The sequence below is a fragment of the Rhinoraja longicauda genome, chromosome 17 (assembly GCF_053455715.1).
Source record: "Rhinoraja longicauda isolate Sanriku21f chromosome 17, sRhiLon1.1, whole genome shotgun sequence".
Classification (NCBI taxonomy): domain Eukaryota; kingdom Metazoa; phylum Chordata; class Chondrichthyes; order Rajiformes; family Arhynchobatidae; genus Rhinoraja; species Rhinoraja longicauda.
Genome location: NC_135969.1, coordinates 15160168 through 15180734, shown reverse-complemented (window position 1 = coordinate 15180734; position 20567 = coordinate 15160168). Strand labels below are relative to the sequence as shown.

At 48.4% G+C, this 20567-nt stretch overlaps 1 protein-coding gene across 1 annotated transcript in view; it reads right to left on the bottom strand.

The window, feature by feature from the left end:
* The window catches only part of LOC144601779 (ubiquitin-like modifier-activating enzyme 1), a 234740-nt gene that overhangs the window by 138640 nt on the left and 75533 nt on the right, over window positions 1–20567 (bottom strand). Inside the window, exon 18 of the mRNA XM_078414193.1 lies at window positions 15492–15566. Within this exon, the coding sequence (XP_078270319.1) occupies window positions 15492–15566 (75 nt within the window). The remainder of the gene's footprint in view (window positions 1–15491; window positions 15567–20567) is intronic.

The following is a 20567-nucleotide window of genomic DNA, read 5'->3' as shown; positions in this document are numbered from 1 at the left end:
GTGTGTTAGTGTGCCGAGATCGCTGGTCGGTGTGGACTTGGTGGGCCAAAGGGTCTGTTTCCACGCTGAATCTCTAAACTCTAACGAATCTTTTCCTGAACCTGATAGAGTAGGTTTTCAAGTGTTTGTATCTTCTGCCTGGCAGGAGAGGGGAGAAGTGGGAATGACGGGGAGGGGGGATGGGAGCTCCCGCAGAAATGCCACGTGGTCACAGGGAGACCAAAATCCTGGGGTTCCTTCCCTAATAACACTGTGGGCTACAGATACATACTGCAGCTGGTCAAGGCAGCTCATCATTACCTTACGGGCAACTGGAGAAAGGAAATAAATGCTTTTCACCTCGTGAATAAACAGAAAATAATTACCTTCAGTAACTCGCAGTTTTAAAAAAACTCCAATACAGTAAAAATTAAATCCAATTTTTATTCCAGTTTGGACGTTAACATTGGGTTAGCCAGTAAATCTAAGCCCTGTGACTACACAGTTAGTCATGGGGTCATGGAGCTACACAGGACGGAAACGAGTCCTTCGTCACAACTCGTTCATGTTGATCAATTTGCCTAACCCTGTCTCTGCACCTGGCTGATATCCCTCCAAACCCTTCCTATCCTAACACGTACCTGTCAAAATGATTCTCTTAAAAATGTTGTCATCGGACCCACCTTTTAGTTTTTCTCTTAGTTTAGAGATACAGAGCGGAAACAGGCTCTTCGGCCCACTGAGTCATTGCCGACCAGCGATCCCCATACACAAGCACTATCCTAAAAACTAGGGACAATTTACAATATTACCAAAGCCGATTAACCTACAAACCTGTACGTCTTTGGAGTGTGGGAGGAAACCAGAGCACCCGGGGAAAACCCACCCCTACAAACAGTTCCAGTACAAACAGCACCCACAGTTAGGATCGAGCCCAGGTCTCTCACTCTGCAAGGCAGCAATTCTACCACTGTGCCACCACTCCACTTCCTCTGGCTGGTCGTTCCATATAACAACCACCTTTGTTTGACAAGGTTGCCCCTCATGTCTCCTAAATCTTTTTGCTCTCGCCTTAATTCTATGCCCTCTAATTTTAGACTCCCCTACACTGGGGAAAAGACTGTGGTTCTTCACCTAATGTATGCCTCTCATGATTTTATACACCTTTGTAAGGTCACCTCTCAGCCTTGTGAGCTCCAGGCACAAAAAAAAGCCCAGCCTATCCAACCCTCTTTCTCATTCAGTCCTCCAGACTTGATGACATCCTGGTCAATCTGTTTTGCATCTTTTCCAGTTTAATGACATCCTTCTCATAGCTGGATGGCCAGAATTGTACACAGTACTCCAAATTTAGGGTGGCACAGTGACACAGTGGTAGAGTTGCTGCCTTACAGCGCCAGAGACCCGGGTTCCATCTTCACTATGAGTTTTACGTTCTCTCTGTGACCACGTGGGTTTTCTCCGGGTGCTCTGGTTTCCTCCCACACTCCAAAGACGTGCTGGTTTGTAGGTTAATTGGCTTCTGTAAGTTGTTCCTAGTGTCTAGGATAGAACTAGTGCATGGGTGATCGTTGGTTGGCACGGACTAGGTGGACGAGAGAGCTTGCTTCCACACTGTATCTCTAAACTTAAGCTTAAAACTAAACTAAACTTATATATTACTGTATCAACATCTGGTACAGCTGTGACACCAAGTCCCAACTCCTGTACTCACTAGCCTGCCTGATGAGGGGTCGCGTGCCAGCTACCTTCTTTACAAACCTGTCGGCCTATGCCATTACTTTCAGGGAACTATGTACCTACATCCCAAGGTCACCCTGTTCCACAATATACCTCAAGGCCTTACTATTTAATGTAATGTAATGATACTTCATTGTCACATGTACGTAGGTACAGTGAAATTCGTTATTTTTACATACAATACATGAAGTACGCTGAGTCGTCACACATCTGGCGCCGACAAAGTTACAAAAGTACTCATTAGAATCCTGATGGTTCCTCCTTGTTCTCAGTGGCCCCCTGGGCCGGGTCTTTCCCTTGTTCTCAGCGGTCCCCCTCCCCTTCCACCCCACTGGGTCACTTAGTTCTAAGCAGTCCTCCCTGCGCCGGTTCCCTTTTGTTCTTGGGACCCCCCCCCCCCATCGGGTCCCTCTTTGCTCTAAGCGCCTCCCCCCCACCGGGTCCTTCTTTGTTCTTGGTGGCCCCCCTTTCCAACGGGTCCTTCTTTGTTCTTGGCGGCCTGACTGACTCTCAGCGGCTCGTCCTTGGTCCCACCGCCTCTCCCACTCGTACGCTTCGCCAGCGAGCCGATCCTCTCCTCTCTGGTCCTTCAGCCTTCAGGCCCCGGGCAGTGCCACCCGCAGCCCACCTTGGGCACGGGAGGTTAGATCCCTCCCGCACCTCCCCCTACCAACCCTTTGTCCAGCGTCTGCCGGTGTCACCGACTCTCTCCCCCTTCCGGTTCCCTGTCTTTGCGGGGGGCGAGTGGGATGTAAGACTTGCTTTGATTTGTCTTGCCAAACTGCAACACCTCACATTTATCTGCATCTGCCACTCCTTGGTCCATTGGCCCACTTTAACAAGAACTGGGCCAATCATAAACAATCTTCTTCGCTGTCTACTAAACCACCAATTTTATTGTCACCCGCAAACTTACTAACCAGTCCTCCAGAATCCACACGGTGAAGTCATTCACTGTGAAATTTGTTACGCTTTCCACATCTTGGAGGACAAAGAAGACAGACACAAAATGCTGGAGTAACTCAGCGAGTGAGGCTGCATCTCAGGAGAAAAAGGATGGTTGATGTTTCGGGTCGGAACCCTCGTTCAGACTGAAAGTCGAGGGGAGGGAACTGGTGGTAAGAAACGACCAGAACAAAGCAGGGCCGGCAACAGATGACCAAGGAAGGGTGGAGCCCATCATGGCCCATTGCTGGCTGGGGAAGAGGTGATAACGAGGGGATGCAAGGATGCGAACAGTGGAACTAGTAGGACAATTAGGATGGGGGATTGAGGGAAGAGCAGGGAGAATGCAGGGCTTGTTTCGAAGGCAACATTGGACGAAAATATTTTAGAGATTAAATTCACAATTTCCACACTTCCACCTGACACGCTATCTGACTTGTTTTGAACTTGTACCCACATTTTGTATCGTAAGAAATGCCGAGAGCATGAAAATATGAAAAGAAAGGCTGGCAAACCTGAGATCACGGTTCTTCAAATCCCACTTTGGACAATATTGTGATGAAATTCCAGTAAATTATTATTCGTTAATTCACTTGACAAATGATGGCCCACAGCTTTTCAGTATTTCACCTGGCAAACTTTGCGGAAAGTTCCGGAAGGTTTCCCACAACAATGCATGGCTGATATTGGACCAGGAATCTTGCTTTCAGGATGTGGTGACACTTGCTGCCCATCCCCAACCGTTTGGACAGCAGCTCCAGAGACAACTCCTGACCTCCCAGGGAGAGCCTCGGGCTGTGTGTCCATGTTCACATCACTCCCCAAACATTGTGTGTTGGTGCAGGATGGCAGTAGCAAGGTGCCAACGGGTCCTCCTTTGCACATTCTTTTTGGCAACAGGTAGTAGTGGCAGTCCAACTATACTCCAGGTTTTGAGCAGTGTGAATGTTATACGGGCCCTCCACCGATTTTCCAGCACCACTGGGTTCCAGAGTCTGGCTGTCTTTCCCTCTCCCCTGACTCTCAGACTGAAGGGTCCCGACCCTAAACGTCACCCGTTCCTTTCCTCCAGAGATGCTACCTGACCAGGGTGAGTTACTCCAGCATTTTGTGTCTGTCCCTGCAGGATTATCCATTTTGCCGGACCAACAGAGGCCACGGCCTAGGCCAAGAGGGGCCGAGATGCCAACCCCCCAAAGTTGGACTCGGAAATCGGCTATGGATCTGCGGGCCGCGCTGGGGGCAAATGCGACCCGCCGATCGGCCGCAGAAGTCCCAATGAGGTTGAGGTCGGCCAACTCACCCTGCCTGGGCGCCACGTTCTCGGCATTTTCCGGGGGTGGGTATTTCAAGCGCACTCTCGTAATTTTGTCCAGGTTAAAGGAATTGCCGGAAAAAATAGATGGTGGACCCGTACAACTAAATGGCTACAATCATGGAAGTTACTGCACAGAAACCTTCAAATTCCATTTTTAAAAAAGGCAAAAAGTGCCAGAGTATCACAGTGGGTCAGGCAGGATCTCTGGAGAACTAATTTTGTTATCCTTGCAGCTTTTTGGAAACTCTTTTCATTGCAATGACTGAGCAAAGCAATTTTAGCCACATAGTTCAACATCGAGGCACAGTGGTACAGTTGGTGGAGCTGCTGCCTCACAACGCCAGAGACCCGGGTTTGATCCTGACCTTGGCTGCTGTCTGTTTGTATGTTCTCCCAATGACCGTGCGGGTTTCCTCTGGGTGCTCCAGTTTTCTCCCACATCCCAAAGACGTGCAGGTTTGTCGGTTAATTGGCCTCTCTAATTGGCCCCTTGGAGAATCCTAGGCATAGCTATGGGCACTCACATGGGCCCTAGCTATGCCTGCCTCTTTGTCGGGTACGTTGAACAATCCCTGTTCCAGGCCTACACTGGCCCTATCCCCGAACTCTACCTCTGCTACATTGACGACTGCATGGGGTGCTACCTCCTGCACCCATGACAGAACTCACTGACCATCGACTTCACCTCCAATTTCCATCCTGCACTCAAATTCACTTGGACCATTTCCGACATCTCCCCAAGGTTTCAGTTCTCACCGTCTCCATCACAGGAAACAGACTGTTGACCAACATCTACTACAAACCTACTGACTCCCACCGCTATCTTGACTACACTTCTTCCCACCCTGCTTCCTGTAAAGATTCTATCCCTTACTCTCAATTCCTCCGTCTACGCCGCATCTGCGCCCAGGATGAGGTGTTCCATACCAGGGCATTCGAGATGTCCTCAGTCTTTTAGGGACATGGGTTCCCATCATCCATTATGGACGAGGCTCTCACTAGGGCCTCCTCTATATCCCGCAGCTCCGCTCTTGCTCCCCCTCCCCCCATTCGTAACAAGGACTGAGTCCCCCTTGTCCTCACCTTCCATCCCATCAGCCGTCGCTTACAACATATTATCCTCCAACATTTTCGCCGCCACCAACGGGATCCCACTACTGGCCGGATCTTCCCATCTCCACCCATTTTTGCTTTCCGCAGAGACCATTCCCTCTGTAACTCCCTGGTCCACTCGTCCCTTCCCACCCAAACCACCCCCTCCCCAGGTACTTTCCCCAGCAACCGCAGGAGATGCAACACCTGTCCCTTTACCTCCCCCCTCGACTCCATCCAAAGACCCAAACAGTCTTTCCAGGTGAGGCAGAGGTTCACCTGCACCTCCTCCAACCTCATCTACTGTATCCGCTGTTCCAGATGTCAACTTCGCTACATCGGCGAGACCAAGCGCAGTCTCGGCGATCGTTTCGCTGAATACCTCCGCTCAGTCCGTCTTAACCTACCTGATCTCCCGGTTGCTTTGCACTTCAACTCCCCCTCTCATTCCCAATCTGACCTTTCTGTCCTGGGCCTCCTCCATTGTCAGTGAGGCCCAGAGCAAATTGGAGGAACAGCACCTCATATTGCACTTGGGTAGTTTACACCCCAGTAGAATGAACATTGACTTCTCTAACTTCAAACAGCCCATGCTTTCCCTCTCTATCCTCTCCTCCTTCCCAGTTCTCCCACTACTCTTCCTGTCTCCGACTACATTCTATTTTTTCCCGCCCCCTCCCCTGACATCAGTCTGAAGAAGGGTCTCGACCCGAAACGTAACCCATTCCTTCTCTCCCGAGAAGCTGCCTGATCCAGCATTTTGTGTCTACCTATTGAGTATGGAAGTTGGGAGCTCATGTTGCAGTTGTATAAGACGTTGGTGAGACCGCATTTAGAGTATTGTGTTCAGTTCTGGACACCATGTTATAGGAAAGATGTTGTCAAGCTGGAAAGGGTATAGAGAAGATTTACGAGGATGTTGCCAGGACTAGAGGGTCTGAGCTATCGGGAGAGGTTGAGTACGCTGCGACTCTATCCCCTGTAGGGCAGGAGGATGAGTGATCTTATAGAGGTGTATAAAATCATGAGAGGAATAGATTGGGTAGATGCACAGAGTCTCGCCCAGAGTAGGTGAATCTAGGACCAGAGGATATAGGTTTAAGGTGGGACATGTTGGCCTGTCTGGGCAAGTTGGGCCGAAGGGCCTGTTTCGACACTGTATCACTCTGACTATATGACTCTAAACATGTAGGGAATGAGACAAGAATGGGGGCGGCATGATGGCGCAGCAGGAGAGATGTTGCCTTACAGCGCCAGAGACTCGGGTTCGATCCTGACTACGGGTGCTGTTCTGTACGGAGTTTGTACTTTCTCCCCCTGACCGAGAGGATTTTCCCCGGGTGCCCAATTTTCCTCCTACACTCCAAATACATGCAGGTTTGTAGATTAATTGGCTTCTGTAAAAATTGTAAATTGTCCCTAGTGTGTAGGATAATGTTAGTGCACAGGGTGATCGCTGGTCGGTTTGGACATGGTGGACCGAAGGACCTGTTTCTGCGCTGTATCTCTAAACTGAATTAAATTAAAATAACCTAGATGAAATCCCGTCTTGTTGAGTAATATCCTCTTTACTGAGCTAATCGCTGGCAGTGTGAATATCCCATCTCAGGGGATTCATTAAGTGGGTGAGGGAAAGCCAAGGGATTTTAGTCGTGAAACTCCACTCTGCAAAGCAGGAAACTCCCTTGCCTGTTTTCCTACAGAAGAATTGTTGCTGTCTTCCGACCCCTCTCCTCTCCTCATACTCTTATATTTTAACTATTTTCCCCCAATCAGGAAAATATGGCCCAACAATGAACCAGTGAATGCACTTTGTAGGGAAGATAAACAGATATGGTTGAAAAAAAAAGCACTGAAACTAGACTTGCATTTGGGAATTTCTAGAGGGGTGGCACAGTGTCAGAGTTGCTGTTTAGAGAGCGCCAGAGACCTGGGTTCGATCCTAACTCCAGGTGCTGCGTGAATGGAGTTTGTACGTTCTCCCTAGGACTGCCTGGGCGTTCTCTGGGTGCTCCAACGCTGATTCTCACAACATTGGAGCTATTGGGTTCCTCTGGTGATTTGCGCCTGAACTTATCCCACTACCTCCAATTCCAAATTATATTGCAAACCCATCTTCACGGGGAACTGAAATGACAGTTGATTTAAAGTCTTGGCCCACTCCACCATCAAATTTTAGACTTTAGAGAAACAGCGCGAAAACGGCCCCAATGATTCCCCACTGACCAGTAATCATCCGTTCACTGGTTCTATCCTGCACACCAGGGACAATTCACAGAAGCCAATTCACCTACAAACCCATACGTCCCTGGGATGCGGGAGGAAAGCAGAGCACCTGGAGAAAACCCACGAGGTCACAGGGAGAACGTACAAACTCCGTACAGACAGCACACGTAGTCAGGATTGAACCCAGGTCTCTGGTGCTGTAAGGCAGCAACTCTACCGCTGTGCCACCGTGTCTCCTTTCTCTGTGGAAAACGTTACTCCTTTGCTTCTTATTAAATATTTTGCCTTTCACCTTAAACCCACCTATGCCCTCTAGTTCTTGACTCCCCAACACTGAGAAAAAGATTGTGTGCATTCACCCAGTATATGACCCTCGCGATTTAATACATCTAAGATCACTATATGTAGGTTAATTGGCTGGGTAAATGTAAAAATTGTCCCTAGTGGGTGTAGGATAGTGTTAATGTAGGGGATCGCTGGGCGGCACGGACTTGGAGGGTCGAAAAGGCCTGTTTCCGGCTGTATATATATGATATGATATGATACTCAGTTTCCACGGAACATGGTCCAATGTCTCCATATAACTCAGTCCCTCCAACCCTGGCAAAATCCTTGTAAATCGTGTTTTTAGTTGAGAGATGCAGCATGGAAACAGGCCCTTCAGCCCACACCGACCATCAATCACCTGTTCACACTAGTTCCATGACATCCACCTTTCTCATCCGCTCCCTACAAATTAGCGACAATTTCACAAAGGCCAATTAACTTACAAATCCAGCACGTCTTTGGGATGTTGAAGGAGACCGGTGCACCCAGAGGAAACCCACACGGTCATTGGGCAAACATGCAAACTCCACGCGGACAGCATCCCAAGGTCAGGATCGAATCAGGATGCCTCTCTTGTGGTGAGAGGCATCAGCACTACCAGCTGCACCAACTCTTTCCAGTTCAATGGCATCTTCCCTGTAGCAGGGTGACCAAAACTGAACACAATACTCCAAGTGCGGCTCACTAAAGTCCTACACAATCGTAACATAATGTCCCAATTTCCATGACAGTGCCTTTATTGATGAAGGGTTGGGCTGAGAACGAGCTTTCAGAGGTAGTGGTTGAGGAACATTCCCTAACAACATGGGAAACATTTGGAGGAATACGAATCAAAAGCAGGCAAATGGGATTAGAGTAAATATGCATCTTGGTTGACATGCCCATGACAGGGCCTGTTTCCATGCTGTTTGACTCAAGGACTATAATTACTACATTCCTATCATCATGGTTAGGAAAGAAAACTGCAGATGCTGGTTTAAATCGAAGGGAGACACAAAATGCTGGGGTAACTCAGCGGGTCAGGTAGCATCTCTGGAGAGAAGGAATGGGTGACGTTTCGGGTCGAGACCCTTCATTATGGTTCTACGTTGCCCAAACCTCTTGCATCATAAAGGCTCGGGCATTTTCCTTCAATTGTTCTTAACTGAGCACTTCACTATCGATGGGATGACGGGAGGTGAGGCGGCCAACAATGTCAAGGACCTACACCACCCTGGCCACGCTCCCATTTCACTCCTGCCATCGGGAGGTAGGTAGAGGAGGAGTCTGAAAACCGCAACCACAAGGTTCAGGAACCTCTTCTTCCCAACAACCAGCAGGCTCTTGAACGCTACAAACACCAACTAAACTTCGAACTACGAACTGTCTTGGATGCACCAGGGAATTGGGTCTGTTGTCTTGTACTAATATTGTTTAAAAAAAATAATGTATTGAACTTTTGTTTGCTTATTATGTTATGTAGTGAGTACTGTGTGTTTACAGGCCAGCTATGCCGCTGCAAGTTAGAATCCCATTGTTCCATTTTTGATACATTTGACAATTAAACACCTCTGGACATCCAGTTGACAGCAACATCGGATCATAAGACCATAAGACATAGAGACAGAATTAGGGCATTCAGACCATCGAGTCTACTCTGCCATTCAATAATGGCTGACCTACATTGTTTTTTCTCAATCCCATTCTCCTGCCTTCTCCCAGTAACCTTTGATGACCTTTCTAATCAAGAACCTATCAATCTCCACTTTAAAAATACCCAGGCTCGGCGTCTACAGACATCTGTGGCAATAGGTTCCACAGATTCACTACCCTCTGGGCAAAGAAATTCCTCCTCATCTCATTACATCTTTGCTTTTATATTCGAGTCCTCTGGAAATGAATGCTAATATTGCACTCGCCTTGCTCACTACCGACTCAATCTGCAAATGAACCTGTAGAAACTCCAGCGAGTAGAGGCCCAGTGCCGTCAAACACTCAACTTCATGCACAATCACAGAATGGGATGTGGCTTAGCAAGCGTTGAGACTGTAGTTGGCTGGCTCATACACCACCAGCTAACTGCAGCAGTCTGCTTCACAGAGAGCCTTGGGCAGGTTAATCTTTCACACAACACTGTCTCTGGGCACCACAGATAAGCAGGTATCTGGCTTTCGTTTCCGTTCATTTTATTCAGCTCGACGGACACAATGAGCTGCATGGTGAGTAGAGCCGCTCCCTCACAGCGCCAGAAACCCGGGTTCGATCCTGACCACGGGTGCTGTCTGGAGGGAGCTTGTCTGTTCTACCTCTGACCGCGTGGGATTTCTACAGGCAGGTGCTCTGGTTTCCTCCCACACTCCAGAGACGTGCAGGTTTGTAGGTGAATTAGCTTTTGTAAATTGTCCCCAGTGTGTGTTTGGGTGATCGCTGATTGGCGCTGACTCAGTGGATGCCTGTTTCCATGCTTTTTCTCTAAACTAAACACTGCTCGTCTCAAGTTGTGCTTCTCTACCGAGTGACAATGTAGTCTCTTGCAAAACAGCTTAGTGTAGCAGGACAAGAAGGAGTCCCGGCAAAAACTAATTGGACACGAGTTGCGTGCACTAGACGTGTTTATTCTCTCCAATACAGCTCCCTACTGCACCCCAAGTCACGGGCGTTGCCCGGCCTTAAATACCAACTCAGGTACCGCCCCCATGTCTAGCGCCTCCCACACCGAGACGCCGCCCTCTAGCGCTGATGGTTCGTTCTGCCCTTGGGTTGCCACCAGGTGTCACCACATTCGGATATTTTGCCATGTTGAAGGTGCCAATTAAATGCAGGCAGTTGCTGGGTTTGTGGTTTGCTTAATAACCTTTCGTCTGAGGTCACAAACAAAATAATGGATCGGAACAGAATAATGAACTCAAAGAATGTGCTCACTGATCAGTATTGGTTTAAGTTGTTCACTAATGTGTATGTTGCTGACAAGGCCATCGTTACTTATCGTTGCAAAGTGGTCCTCGAACTGAATGAGCCACAGATGGAGACTGTGGAATCACAAGGATCTGCACTGTATACACACACACACTTGCCTTTGTTGGACGGGACATTGAGCACCAGAGCTGGTACTTTGGCCTCTGGCTCGCTACTGCCAACCTACAAACCCGCATGTCTTTTGAGTGTGGAAGGAGACGAATGCACCCGACGTCCTCACCCATCACCGCCCCCTGGTTAGACCATCAATGGATCCGCTGCAGTTCGCCTACCAGACTCGCATCAGGGTGGAAGGCGCCATCATCTACCTACGGAACAGCTCTTTCACACCTGGAGAAGCCGGATAGCACTGTGAGAATCATGTTCTTTAATTTCTCCAGTGCGTTCAACACCATCCAGCCAGGGGTTCTGGGGGGCAAGCTGGAGCCCACAGGAGTGGATCACCACCTCACATCCTGGATTCCGGACTACCTCACCAACTGATCACAGTATGTGAGGACAAAGGATCTGGTCTCGGACATGGTGGTCTGCAGCACTGGGGTTCCGCAGGGAACAGTGCTAGCGCCATTCCTGTTCACCCTGTACACTGCGGACTTCAGGCACAGCTCTGCAAACTCCTATCTACAGAAGTTCTCTGACAAGTTAGATAGAGCTCTAGGGGCTAGTGAAATCAAGGGGTATGGGGAGAAGGCAGGCACGGGTTATTGATTGGGGACGATCAGCCATGATCACAATGAATGGCGGTGCTGGCTCGAAGGGCTGAATGGCCTCCTCCTGCACCTATTTTCTATGTTTCTATGACTCTGCCATCGTCGGCCTCATCACAGGCGACGATGACAGGGCGTACAGAGAACTGATCAAGGAGTTTGTGGACTGGTGACAGCGGAACTGCCTCCGGATCAACGCGGGGAAAACCAGGGAGATGGTGGTGGACTTCCGCAGGCGCAGCCAAGTCCCCTCGACACCGGTGAACATCCGGGGAATGGACATCAAGAGGGTGGATTCTTATAAGTACCTGGGTGTCTACCTCAACAATAAACTGGACTGGACTGAAAACACCGATGCGCTATACAGAAAGGGCCAGAGCAGACTTTATCTGCTAAGGAGACTCGGTTCCTTTGGAGTGCAGGGGGCACTCCTAAGGACCTTCTACAACACGGTGGTTGCATCGGCCATCTTCTATGGAGTGGTCTGCTGGAGCAGCAGCATCTCAGCGGCGGAAGGGAAGAGACTCGACAAGCTGGTCAGGAAGGCCAGCTCTGTCCTGGGTTGCCCCCTCGACTCAGTGCAGGTGGTGGGAGAGAGGAGGATGATGGCAAAGTTAATATCGCTGCTGGACAACGACTCCCACCCCATGCAGGACACTGTCACTGCACTGAGTAGCTCCTTCAGTGACAGACTCCTTCACCCCAAGTGCGAGAGATATAGGAGGTCCTTCCTTCCCGTTGCTGTGAGACTGCACAACCAGCACTGCTCCCAGCAGACAAGTCAACAGTAACAGTTAAGAACACACAGAAAACTGATGACAATTTATCCTTGTCTTTACTTTTATTTGAAATGTCTTGCTACCCACTTTGCTGCTGTAACACTGTAAATTTCCCCGGTGTGGGACGAATAAAGGAATATATTATTAATATTAAAACCCACGCGGTCACAGGGAGAACGTACAGACTCTGCACAGGCAGCACCCTTGGTCAGGTTCGAGCCCGGGTCCATGGCGCTGTGAGGCAGCAACTCTACCGCTGCACCAAAGTCGTGTGGGAACTGTTGAGCATGTGCAGGAAATCTTAGGGAGCCAGAGGCCGAATCATTGGCATTTCCAAATAATCATGGGGCAGATTATTTGAGTTGTACTCGAAAGCCCCAAATATCACGGGGTGAAGAGTCTTTTGAGGGAGAGTTCCCAAGCTTCCCTTCACTTTGTGGAAAATAAATTCCCCTGGACTTTTTAAACAAAATAGTCAGACTCTGATTTTATGCGCACCCGCCTCTTGTTTTCCTCTATCAAAGCAAAATATTGCCCTGTACACATCCCATTTCAAATCCTTTTGAACTAATCTCAGTCAGATGTTCAATCATGCATGCTTATGGCCACACAGTACATAGGGTGGCACAGTGGTGCAGCGGTAGAGACCTAGGTTAGATCCTGATCCTGGCTGGCTGTCTGTAATGGAGTTTGAACGTTCTCCGTGATTGCCTGGGGTTTCTCTGGATGCCACGTTTCCTCCCACACTCCAAAGACATGCAGGTTTGTAGGTTAATTGGCTTTTGTGAATTGTCCCTAGTGTGTAGGATAGAAGTAGTGTATAGGTGATCACTGGTCGGCGTGGACTCGGTGGGCTGAAGGGCCTGTTTCCACGCTGTATCTCTAAACTAAACTAAACAAACAAGTTGGTTACACACAGTGCAAGTCTGCAAGCCCCACATTAATCTATCAAGCCCTATTGATTGACACAGAGTGCTGGAGTAAAAGGGATGGGTGACGTTTCAGGTCGGGACCCTTCTTCAGACCCGATCGGAAATGTCACCCATCCTTTTTCTCCAAAGATACTGCATGACCCGCTGAGTTACTCCAGCACTTTGTGCCTATCTTCGGTATAAACCAGCACCTGCTTCTAGCCCTGCTGATTGTTGCTTTGAATTGGAGTTCATAAACAATCAAAGAGTTTTAAAAAAAAACATTAGCGTCTTATGAGGGTAAATCGATGACTGAATACTGGCAGGATTCCAGGTTTGAAATTGGTTTTGTTTACTGAATGAAGTGCCGCGATTTGTTTGTGGGTTAATTCTCTTTCCAAGCATCCTGACCGAGCTGTGGCTTTGTTGCTGCTGGCAGCATCTCCACCTCACCTCCACTCCTCACCTCACTGGCCTTGCGGTGCCAGGCAGGCAGGCAGGCAGGCAGGCGGAGTGTCAATGGAACAATGCGGAGGAAACAGGTAACAGTTGGTTTAAATTAAGCACACTTCCTGGAAAGCCTCAAACTTCCTTGCAGCTGAAGGTTTTTGCAAGTTAAAAAGGGTGGCTATTGCCACGGTTACACCAACAGCAGGCCTATCTATTGTTGGAAGGAGCTGCAGATGCTGGTTTAAACTGAAGATAGACACAAAATGCTGGAGTAACAGCGGGTCAGGCAGCATCTCTGGGGAAAAGGAATGGGTGACGTTTCGGGTCGAGACCCTTCTTCGGATTTATCCATCTCTCTACCTATGGAACCAGGGCACAATGAGGAGATTTGTAGTTTGGTTTAGTGTAGAGATACAGCGTGGAAACAGGCCAGTCGTCCCACCAGGTCCGCGCCGACCAGCGATCCCTGCACCCCAACACTATTCTACACACGAGGGACGATTTACAATTTTACCGAAGCCAATCAACCTACCGGAGCACGCGGAGAAAACCCACGTGGTCACAGGAAGAACGTACAAACTCCATATAGACAGCACCCGTAGTTAGGATTGAACCCGGGTCTCTTGCACTGTACGGCCGCTACTGTACCGCTGCGCCACCGTGCCACCCCAAGATACTCCATTGCGGTGCACCAACCCCTCCACTTCTCCCCCTTGAAATGCTCTCCCCCACCCTCACTCTTCCAAAAGAAGTAATGGTCATCTTTACGTATTTCCATGAAACCACAGCACAAGGTGTGGGGTTTCCTTAGGGTGGTAATCATAGATATTCAGCCTTTTGAAAGTCATGCAAAACATCAGATGACTGACATTCAATCTCGAGAGAAAACACAGCATTCAATGTTTGCAATTCAGATAATTCAGATGTCCCCTTTTAAACATGGAACTTCTTCCTTCTATCCAGAGATGCTGCCTGAGTTACTCCGGCATTTTGTGTCTATCTCTTGTACTCGCTGGAATTTAGAAGATTGAGGGGGGATCTTATAGAAACTTACAAAATTCTTAAGGGGTTGGACAGGCTAGATGCAGGAAGATTGTTCCCGATGTTGGGGAAGTCCAGAACAAGGGGTCACAGTTCAAGGATAAGGGGGAAGTCTTTTAGGACCGAGATGAGAACGTTTTTTTTCACACAGAGAGTGGTGAATCTGTGGAATTCTCTGCCACAGAAGGTAGTCGAGGCCAGTTCATTGGCTATATTTAAGAGGGAGTTAGATGCGGCTCTTGTGGCTAAAGGGATCAGGGGGTATGGAGAGAAGGCAGGTACGGGATACTGAGTTGGATGATCAGCCATGATCATATTGAATGGCGGTGCAGGCTCGAAGGGCCGAATGACCTACTCCTGCACCTATTTTCTATGTTTCTATCTGCGGTGTAAACCAGCATCTGCAGTTCCTTCCTATACAGAGAACAGCACAGCACAGGAATGGGCCCTTCGGCCCACATTGTTTGTGCTGAACATGATGCCGAGTTAAACTGATCCCATCTGCCTGTATATGATCCATATCCCCCTATTCCCTGCAATTTCATGAGTCTATCCAAAAGCCTCTCAAATGGAACTATTGTGTCTGGCACCACCACCACCCCTGGCAATGCATTCCAGGCCCCCACCTGCACAAAAATGCCCCACACACTTCCATTAAACATTCCCCCTCTCACCTTATAGCTATGTCCTCTCGTGTTGGACATTTGCACCCTGGGAAAAAGATTCTGACGGTCTATCCTATCCATGCATCTCATAGTTTTAGATAGTTCTATCATCTCTCCTCAACTTCCGATGGTCTAGACAGAGGAAAATAATCCAAGTCTATAGAAGCACTCTAAGCATTCTGGTAAATCGATGCTTGTCCTGTAATGGGATGTCTAGAACTGCACGCTCTCCTCCAGACATGGCCTAACCAAAGTCCTCTCGAGCTGCATCTGGGCCCCAGTGTCAATAGGCAGATGCAATACTCTTAATGAAGGAGTACCCGGCTGATCAAGGCAGGTGAGTGAAAGGAACTTACGTTGTTGGGATCAAACTCCAGAGGATGAGGACATCTCTTGGAACCTGACCAAAACAGAGCTCCCGAGGGTGTAGCCTGGAAAAAGATTAAGAAGACCCGTCAGTTGAAGTCTCGCGCAGACAAGCTTAATTCATTCAATCTAGTCTGCTATAAGGGTAACTGCTGACTTTCAACCATTTCATGATAAGTGAATGGGATAAGTCTTTGACATCAAAACCCCTATGCCAAATCTTATCACTTAAATCTCCATACTAAAATCAAGCTCCAAGACCTGGGTGGGTGTCACAGCAGGTAGAGCCACTGCCACACACAGTGTCAGTGACCCGGGTCCAATCCTGACCTCGAGTGCTGTGTATGTGGAGTTTGCACGTGCTCCCTGTGACCGCGAGGGTCTTTCCTCTAGATGCTCCAGTTTCCTCCCATGCCACAAAGACGTGCAGCTTTGCAGGTTAATAGGCTTCTGTAATTTGCCTCGATCTTAGTTACAACGTGGAAACAGGCCCTTCAGCCCGTCGAGCCCATGTTGACTATTGTTCACCTGTTCACACAAGTTCTATGTTATCCCACTTTCTCACCCACTTCCTACACACTTAGGGCTGCCCATAGTATTTAAGGAATGGGATAACATAGAACTAGTATGAACAGGTGATCAATGTTTAGTGTGGACTTGGTGTCCAAAGGGCCTGTTTTCATGCTGCATCTCTAAACTAAATCTAAATATGTTTCTACTCATCTCTACTCAGCTTTTCATGCTGAGGGTGAACAGACCGAAAAAGATCAAGACTGTTAAATAAAATGGAATTCGGGGAAGAAACAAGTTTATTTCCTGTAATAAACATGCATTTAAATGACACCTCTCGTGAATCCCCAAATTTCTTTACGGCACGGTGGCGCAGCGGTAGAGTTGCTGCCTTACAGCACTTGCAGCACCAGAGACCCAGGTTCGATCCTGTACTGAGTTTATACGTTCTCCCCGTGATCGTGTGGGTTTTCTCCCACACTCAAAAGACGTACAGGTTTGTAGGTTATTTGGCTTGGTATCAATGTAAATTGTCCCCAGTGTGTGCAGGATGGTGTTAATGTTCGGGGATCACTGGTCGGTGCGGACACGGTGGGCCGAAGGGCCTGTTTCCGCGCTGTATCTCTACACTAAACTAAACACATGTACTTTTCAGTAGTTACCATCTTTTTATTGGGGAAATACATATTTGTGAAAACATTCCTGGAGAGCTGTGCAATTGTTGCATGCAAATGGGAATCATTTGTAATAGTCATAGAGTTATACAGTGTGGAAACAGACCGACCAACATGTCCCATCTACACTAATCCCACCTACCTGCATTTGGCTCATATCCCGCTAAACCTGTTCTATCCATGTACCTGTCTAAAGGTTTCTTAAACATTGCAATTGTACCTGCCTCAACTACCACTTCTGGCAGCCCGTTCCATACACTCAGCACCCTTAGTGCGAAAAAGTTGCCCTTCAGGTTCCTATTAAATCTTTACCCCCCCCACCTTAAATCTATTTTCTCTGCCCTTGTTTCTCCTATCCTGGGCAAGAGACTCTGTGCGTCTACCCGATCTATTCATATGAAAGCCCAATCTGTCCTAAAGCTAAATACACGGACACCCATACTATAGACAATAGGTGCAGGAGGAGGCCATTCGGCCCTTCGAGCCAGCACCGCCATTCAATGTGATCATGGCTGATCATTCTCAATCAGTACCCCGTTCCTGCCTTCTCCCCATACCCCCTGACTCTGCTATCCTTAAGAGCTCTATCCAGCTCTCTCTTGAATGCATTCAGAGATACTAATCAAGAATCTGTCAATCTCCGCCTTAAAAATACCCACTGACTTGGCCTCCATTGCAATCTGTGGCAATAGATTCCACAGATTCACCACCCTATGACGAAAGAAATTCTTCCTTATTTGGATTTCCTCTTTAAAAGTTTTTTTATGCAAATAATCCGTTCCAAGTATGAGAGCAACAAAGGTAGATCATTAACTGAGGTCTAAGATTGTTTTGAGTATATACTGTAAGCAGATTGTCATACGAAAGTTAAACACAACCTAACCAACGTTGATATTGACACATGCTAAAAGCCTGCATTCTTAAGTTTAAAGCAATAGGATGCAGCAAGCATCCCAGGGTATAAGTCAGTGGAACAGTAGAGATGATTAAAGTTCTTGCTTGTATCCTGTTCTTTCATCTGCTCTCAGACCCTGACTCATTCCTCTAACAATATGCAGGTGGAGATACAATCTTGATCCTTGCAGCGAACAGAGGGATATGGGTTATGTGCAGGTAGATAAGTGGGGGGTATTGGGACCATGTTCAGCACAGGCATTGTGGGCCGAAGAGATTGTTGTTGTGTTGTATTTGTCTTGTATTGTTCTATGTTCTCAGTATTTATAACTTCTGCTGCTATTCAAGTGAGTGGCCACTCAAACATCTTGGCAAGCAGGCATCTATTTAAACATCAAATCTCACCGTGATAGATTGTTAACAATTCTGAAGGAATGAGCTTTTTCCTCTAACTAACTTGGAACTAACTAAGAGTTCCCGGCAAAACAACCATCTGGGCAGACGTGGGTATAAAAGGGCAACACAGTGGAGCAGCAGTAGAATGACTGCCTTACAGCGCGAGAGACCCGGGTTCGATCCTGACTTCGGGGCTGTCTGTGTGGAGTTTGCACGTTCTCCCCGTGACCACATGGGTTTTCGCTGGGTTTCCTCCCACATTCCAAAGACGCCCGAGCTGGTCGGTTAATTGGCTTCTGTAAATTGTCCCCAGTGTGTAATATAGAACTAGTGCACGGGTGATCACTGTAGACTCAGTTAATTAAAGGGCCTGTTTCCCTGCAGTGTCTCTAAATTAAACTCAACTAAGATGTGGGCTAAAGATGGGGCATGCTGGTGGGCATGGGTGAGCTGTGCTGAAGTGCCTGCTTCCATGCTGTATGACTTTGACTCTGAATCTCTGACCGCACCTAAGATCAGAGTTGAAGCTGGGTCTCTGGCGCCATGAGGCAGCAGCTCTACCAGCTGCACCACTGTGCCGCCCGGTCCAAAAACATCACTTTTCTATCCTAACCGAGACCCATCCAATGGAAGGTTAAGGCACGGTGAAGATGGCTTATTCACAAAATGCTGGAGTAACTCAGCAGGCCAGGCAGCATCTCAGGAGAGAAGGAATGGGTGACGTTTCGGGTCGAGACCCTTGATCGGACATTTTTATGATTTTATAATGGTGAATAAACATAAGCGGGAAAAGAGTAATGATTATCTTTGCATGGCACACATTGCTGGCAAGCCTAATGGTGCCAATCCCCTTGCTGAAATAGGTTTTTCTTTAAAAATATAACTTCCCTTTTCCTGATCCAAAAATAAGCTTTGCTTAAAGTTCAGGCTTGCATTAAAAGTAAAAATTCTTTACATGTTCTTTTAAAAACAGTGCCCACATTAAGACAATATACTTTTTTCCCCAAAGCTGCAAGAATTCCGTCTCCACATCTGTCTGCCTCGCACAAGTTAGAAACCAATTACGTTTTTGTTTTGGGATACAGGGGTCCACAGAGACTTATTTTTGCCAGATTACATGGCGCTTTGAAATCTGCAATCTATCCACAGCAGGACATGATGGTCCACGTGCCAAGACAAAGCCTCTTGTTTTCATTCTGGATTAACCTTTACTTGTCTTGCCCTCTAAAGCTACTCTGCAACAAGCCAGAGTCTCACAGCTCACAGAAGGCAGATGGGCCTCAACAGCTGGTGTTAATTTAGTGCTCCCGTTCATTAGAAAAAACCCAGCATTTTAGCAGCGGCACCAACTCTGCGCTCGTGCATTAGAGGCGTGGGTAACATGGTGGACTGACCAAAATGAAATCTCTTGGCTAGTTTAGTTTGGATCATAAGACATAGGAGCAGAATTAGGCCATTCAGCCCATCAAGTGGATAGGAGACGCTTGGAGGGATATGGTCCAAAGGCAGGCAGGTGGGACTAGTGTAGATGGGACATGTTGGTGTGTGGGAAAGTTGTGCTGAAGGACCTGTTTCCATGCTGTAAGACTCTAAGCCAGCTCCGCCATTCGATCATGGCTGATTTATTTTTCCTTCTCAACCCCATTCTCCTGCCTTCCCCCCATAACCTTCGACACCCTTACTAATGAAGAACCTATTAATTGCCGTTTTAAAAAAAAACAATGCAATGACTTGGCCGTTCCACCGTTCTGTGTAGCAATGAATTCCACACATTCACCACCCTCTAACTAAAGAAATTCGTCCTCATCTCCATTCTAAATCCGTTGAGACTGAAACTTCACCCATACGCATTTGGCCATCTAATCCCTTCCCTCCAGAGTGCCTCATAGTTCTTCATTCTATCGGCAATGCTACCGCCAAGCTCTTGTTCCTCACCCATTTGCTTTCCTCGGCCATTGGCAGCCATGTTTGCTGCTGCCCAGGCCCTTGCTGGAACTCCCATACAAAATCTCCACCTTTACCACCCTCCTCAAAAACAGATTCTTTGACCTAGCTTTTTTCTCACCTTGTCTTGGTTTAGTTTAGGGGGGTTTGGCGGGGAGGGGGGTGGAGGGAGGATAAGGGGGGTTGAGGGGGATGGAGTGGGGGGAGGGGAAGGGGGAGAGGAAGGTGGGAGGGGAAGGGGAGGAGAGGGAGAGGGGGGTGGAGGAGGAGCGGAGAAGCGAGGGGAGGAGGGAGGGAGGGGAGGAGGGAGGCGGGTGGAGGATAAGCGGGGTTGAGGGGGATGGAGTGGGGGGTGGGGAAGGAGGGAGAGGAAGGTGGGAGGGGAAGGGGAGGAGTGGGAGGGGAAGGGGGGTGGAGGGGGAGCGGAGAAGGGAGGGAGGAGGGGGAGGAGGGAGAGAGGGAGGGGGAGTGGGGTGGAGGGAGGGGAGAGGGGACGGGAGGGGGGGGGGAAGAGGGGAGGGTGCCGCACCAATGCAGGAGAGGTTTGGGCCCAATGGGTCCACTTGGTCTAGTTTGTTCTAGATCTCTCTACATCATCATCTATATTTCTCGATCCCCTTTCCTGTGACTTTCAGTCTGAAGAAGGGT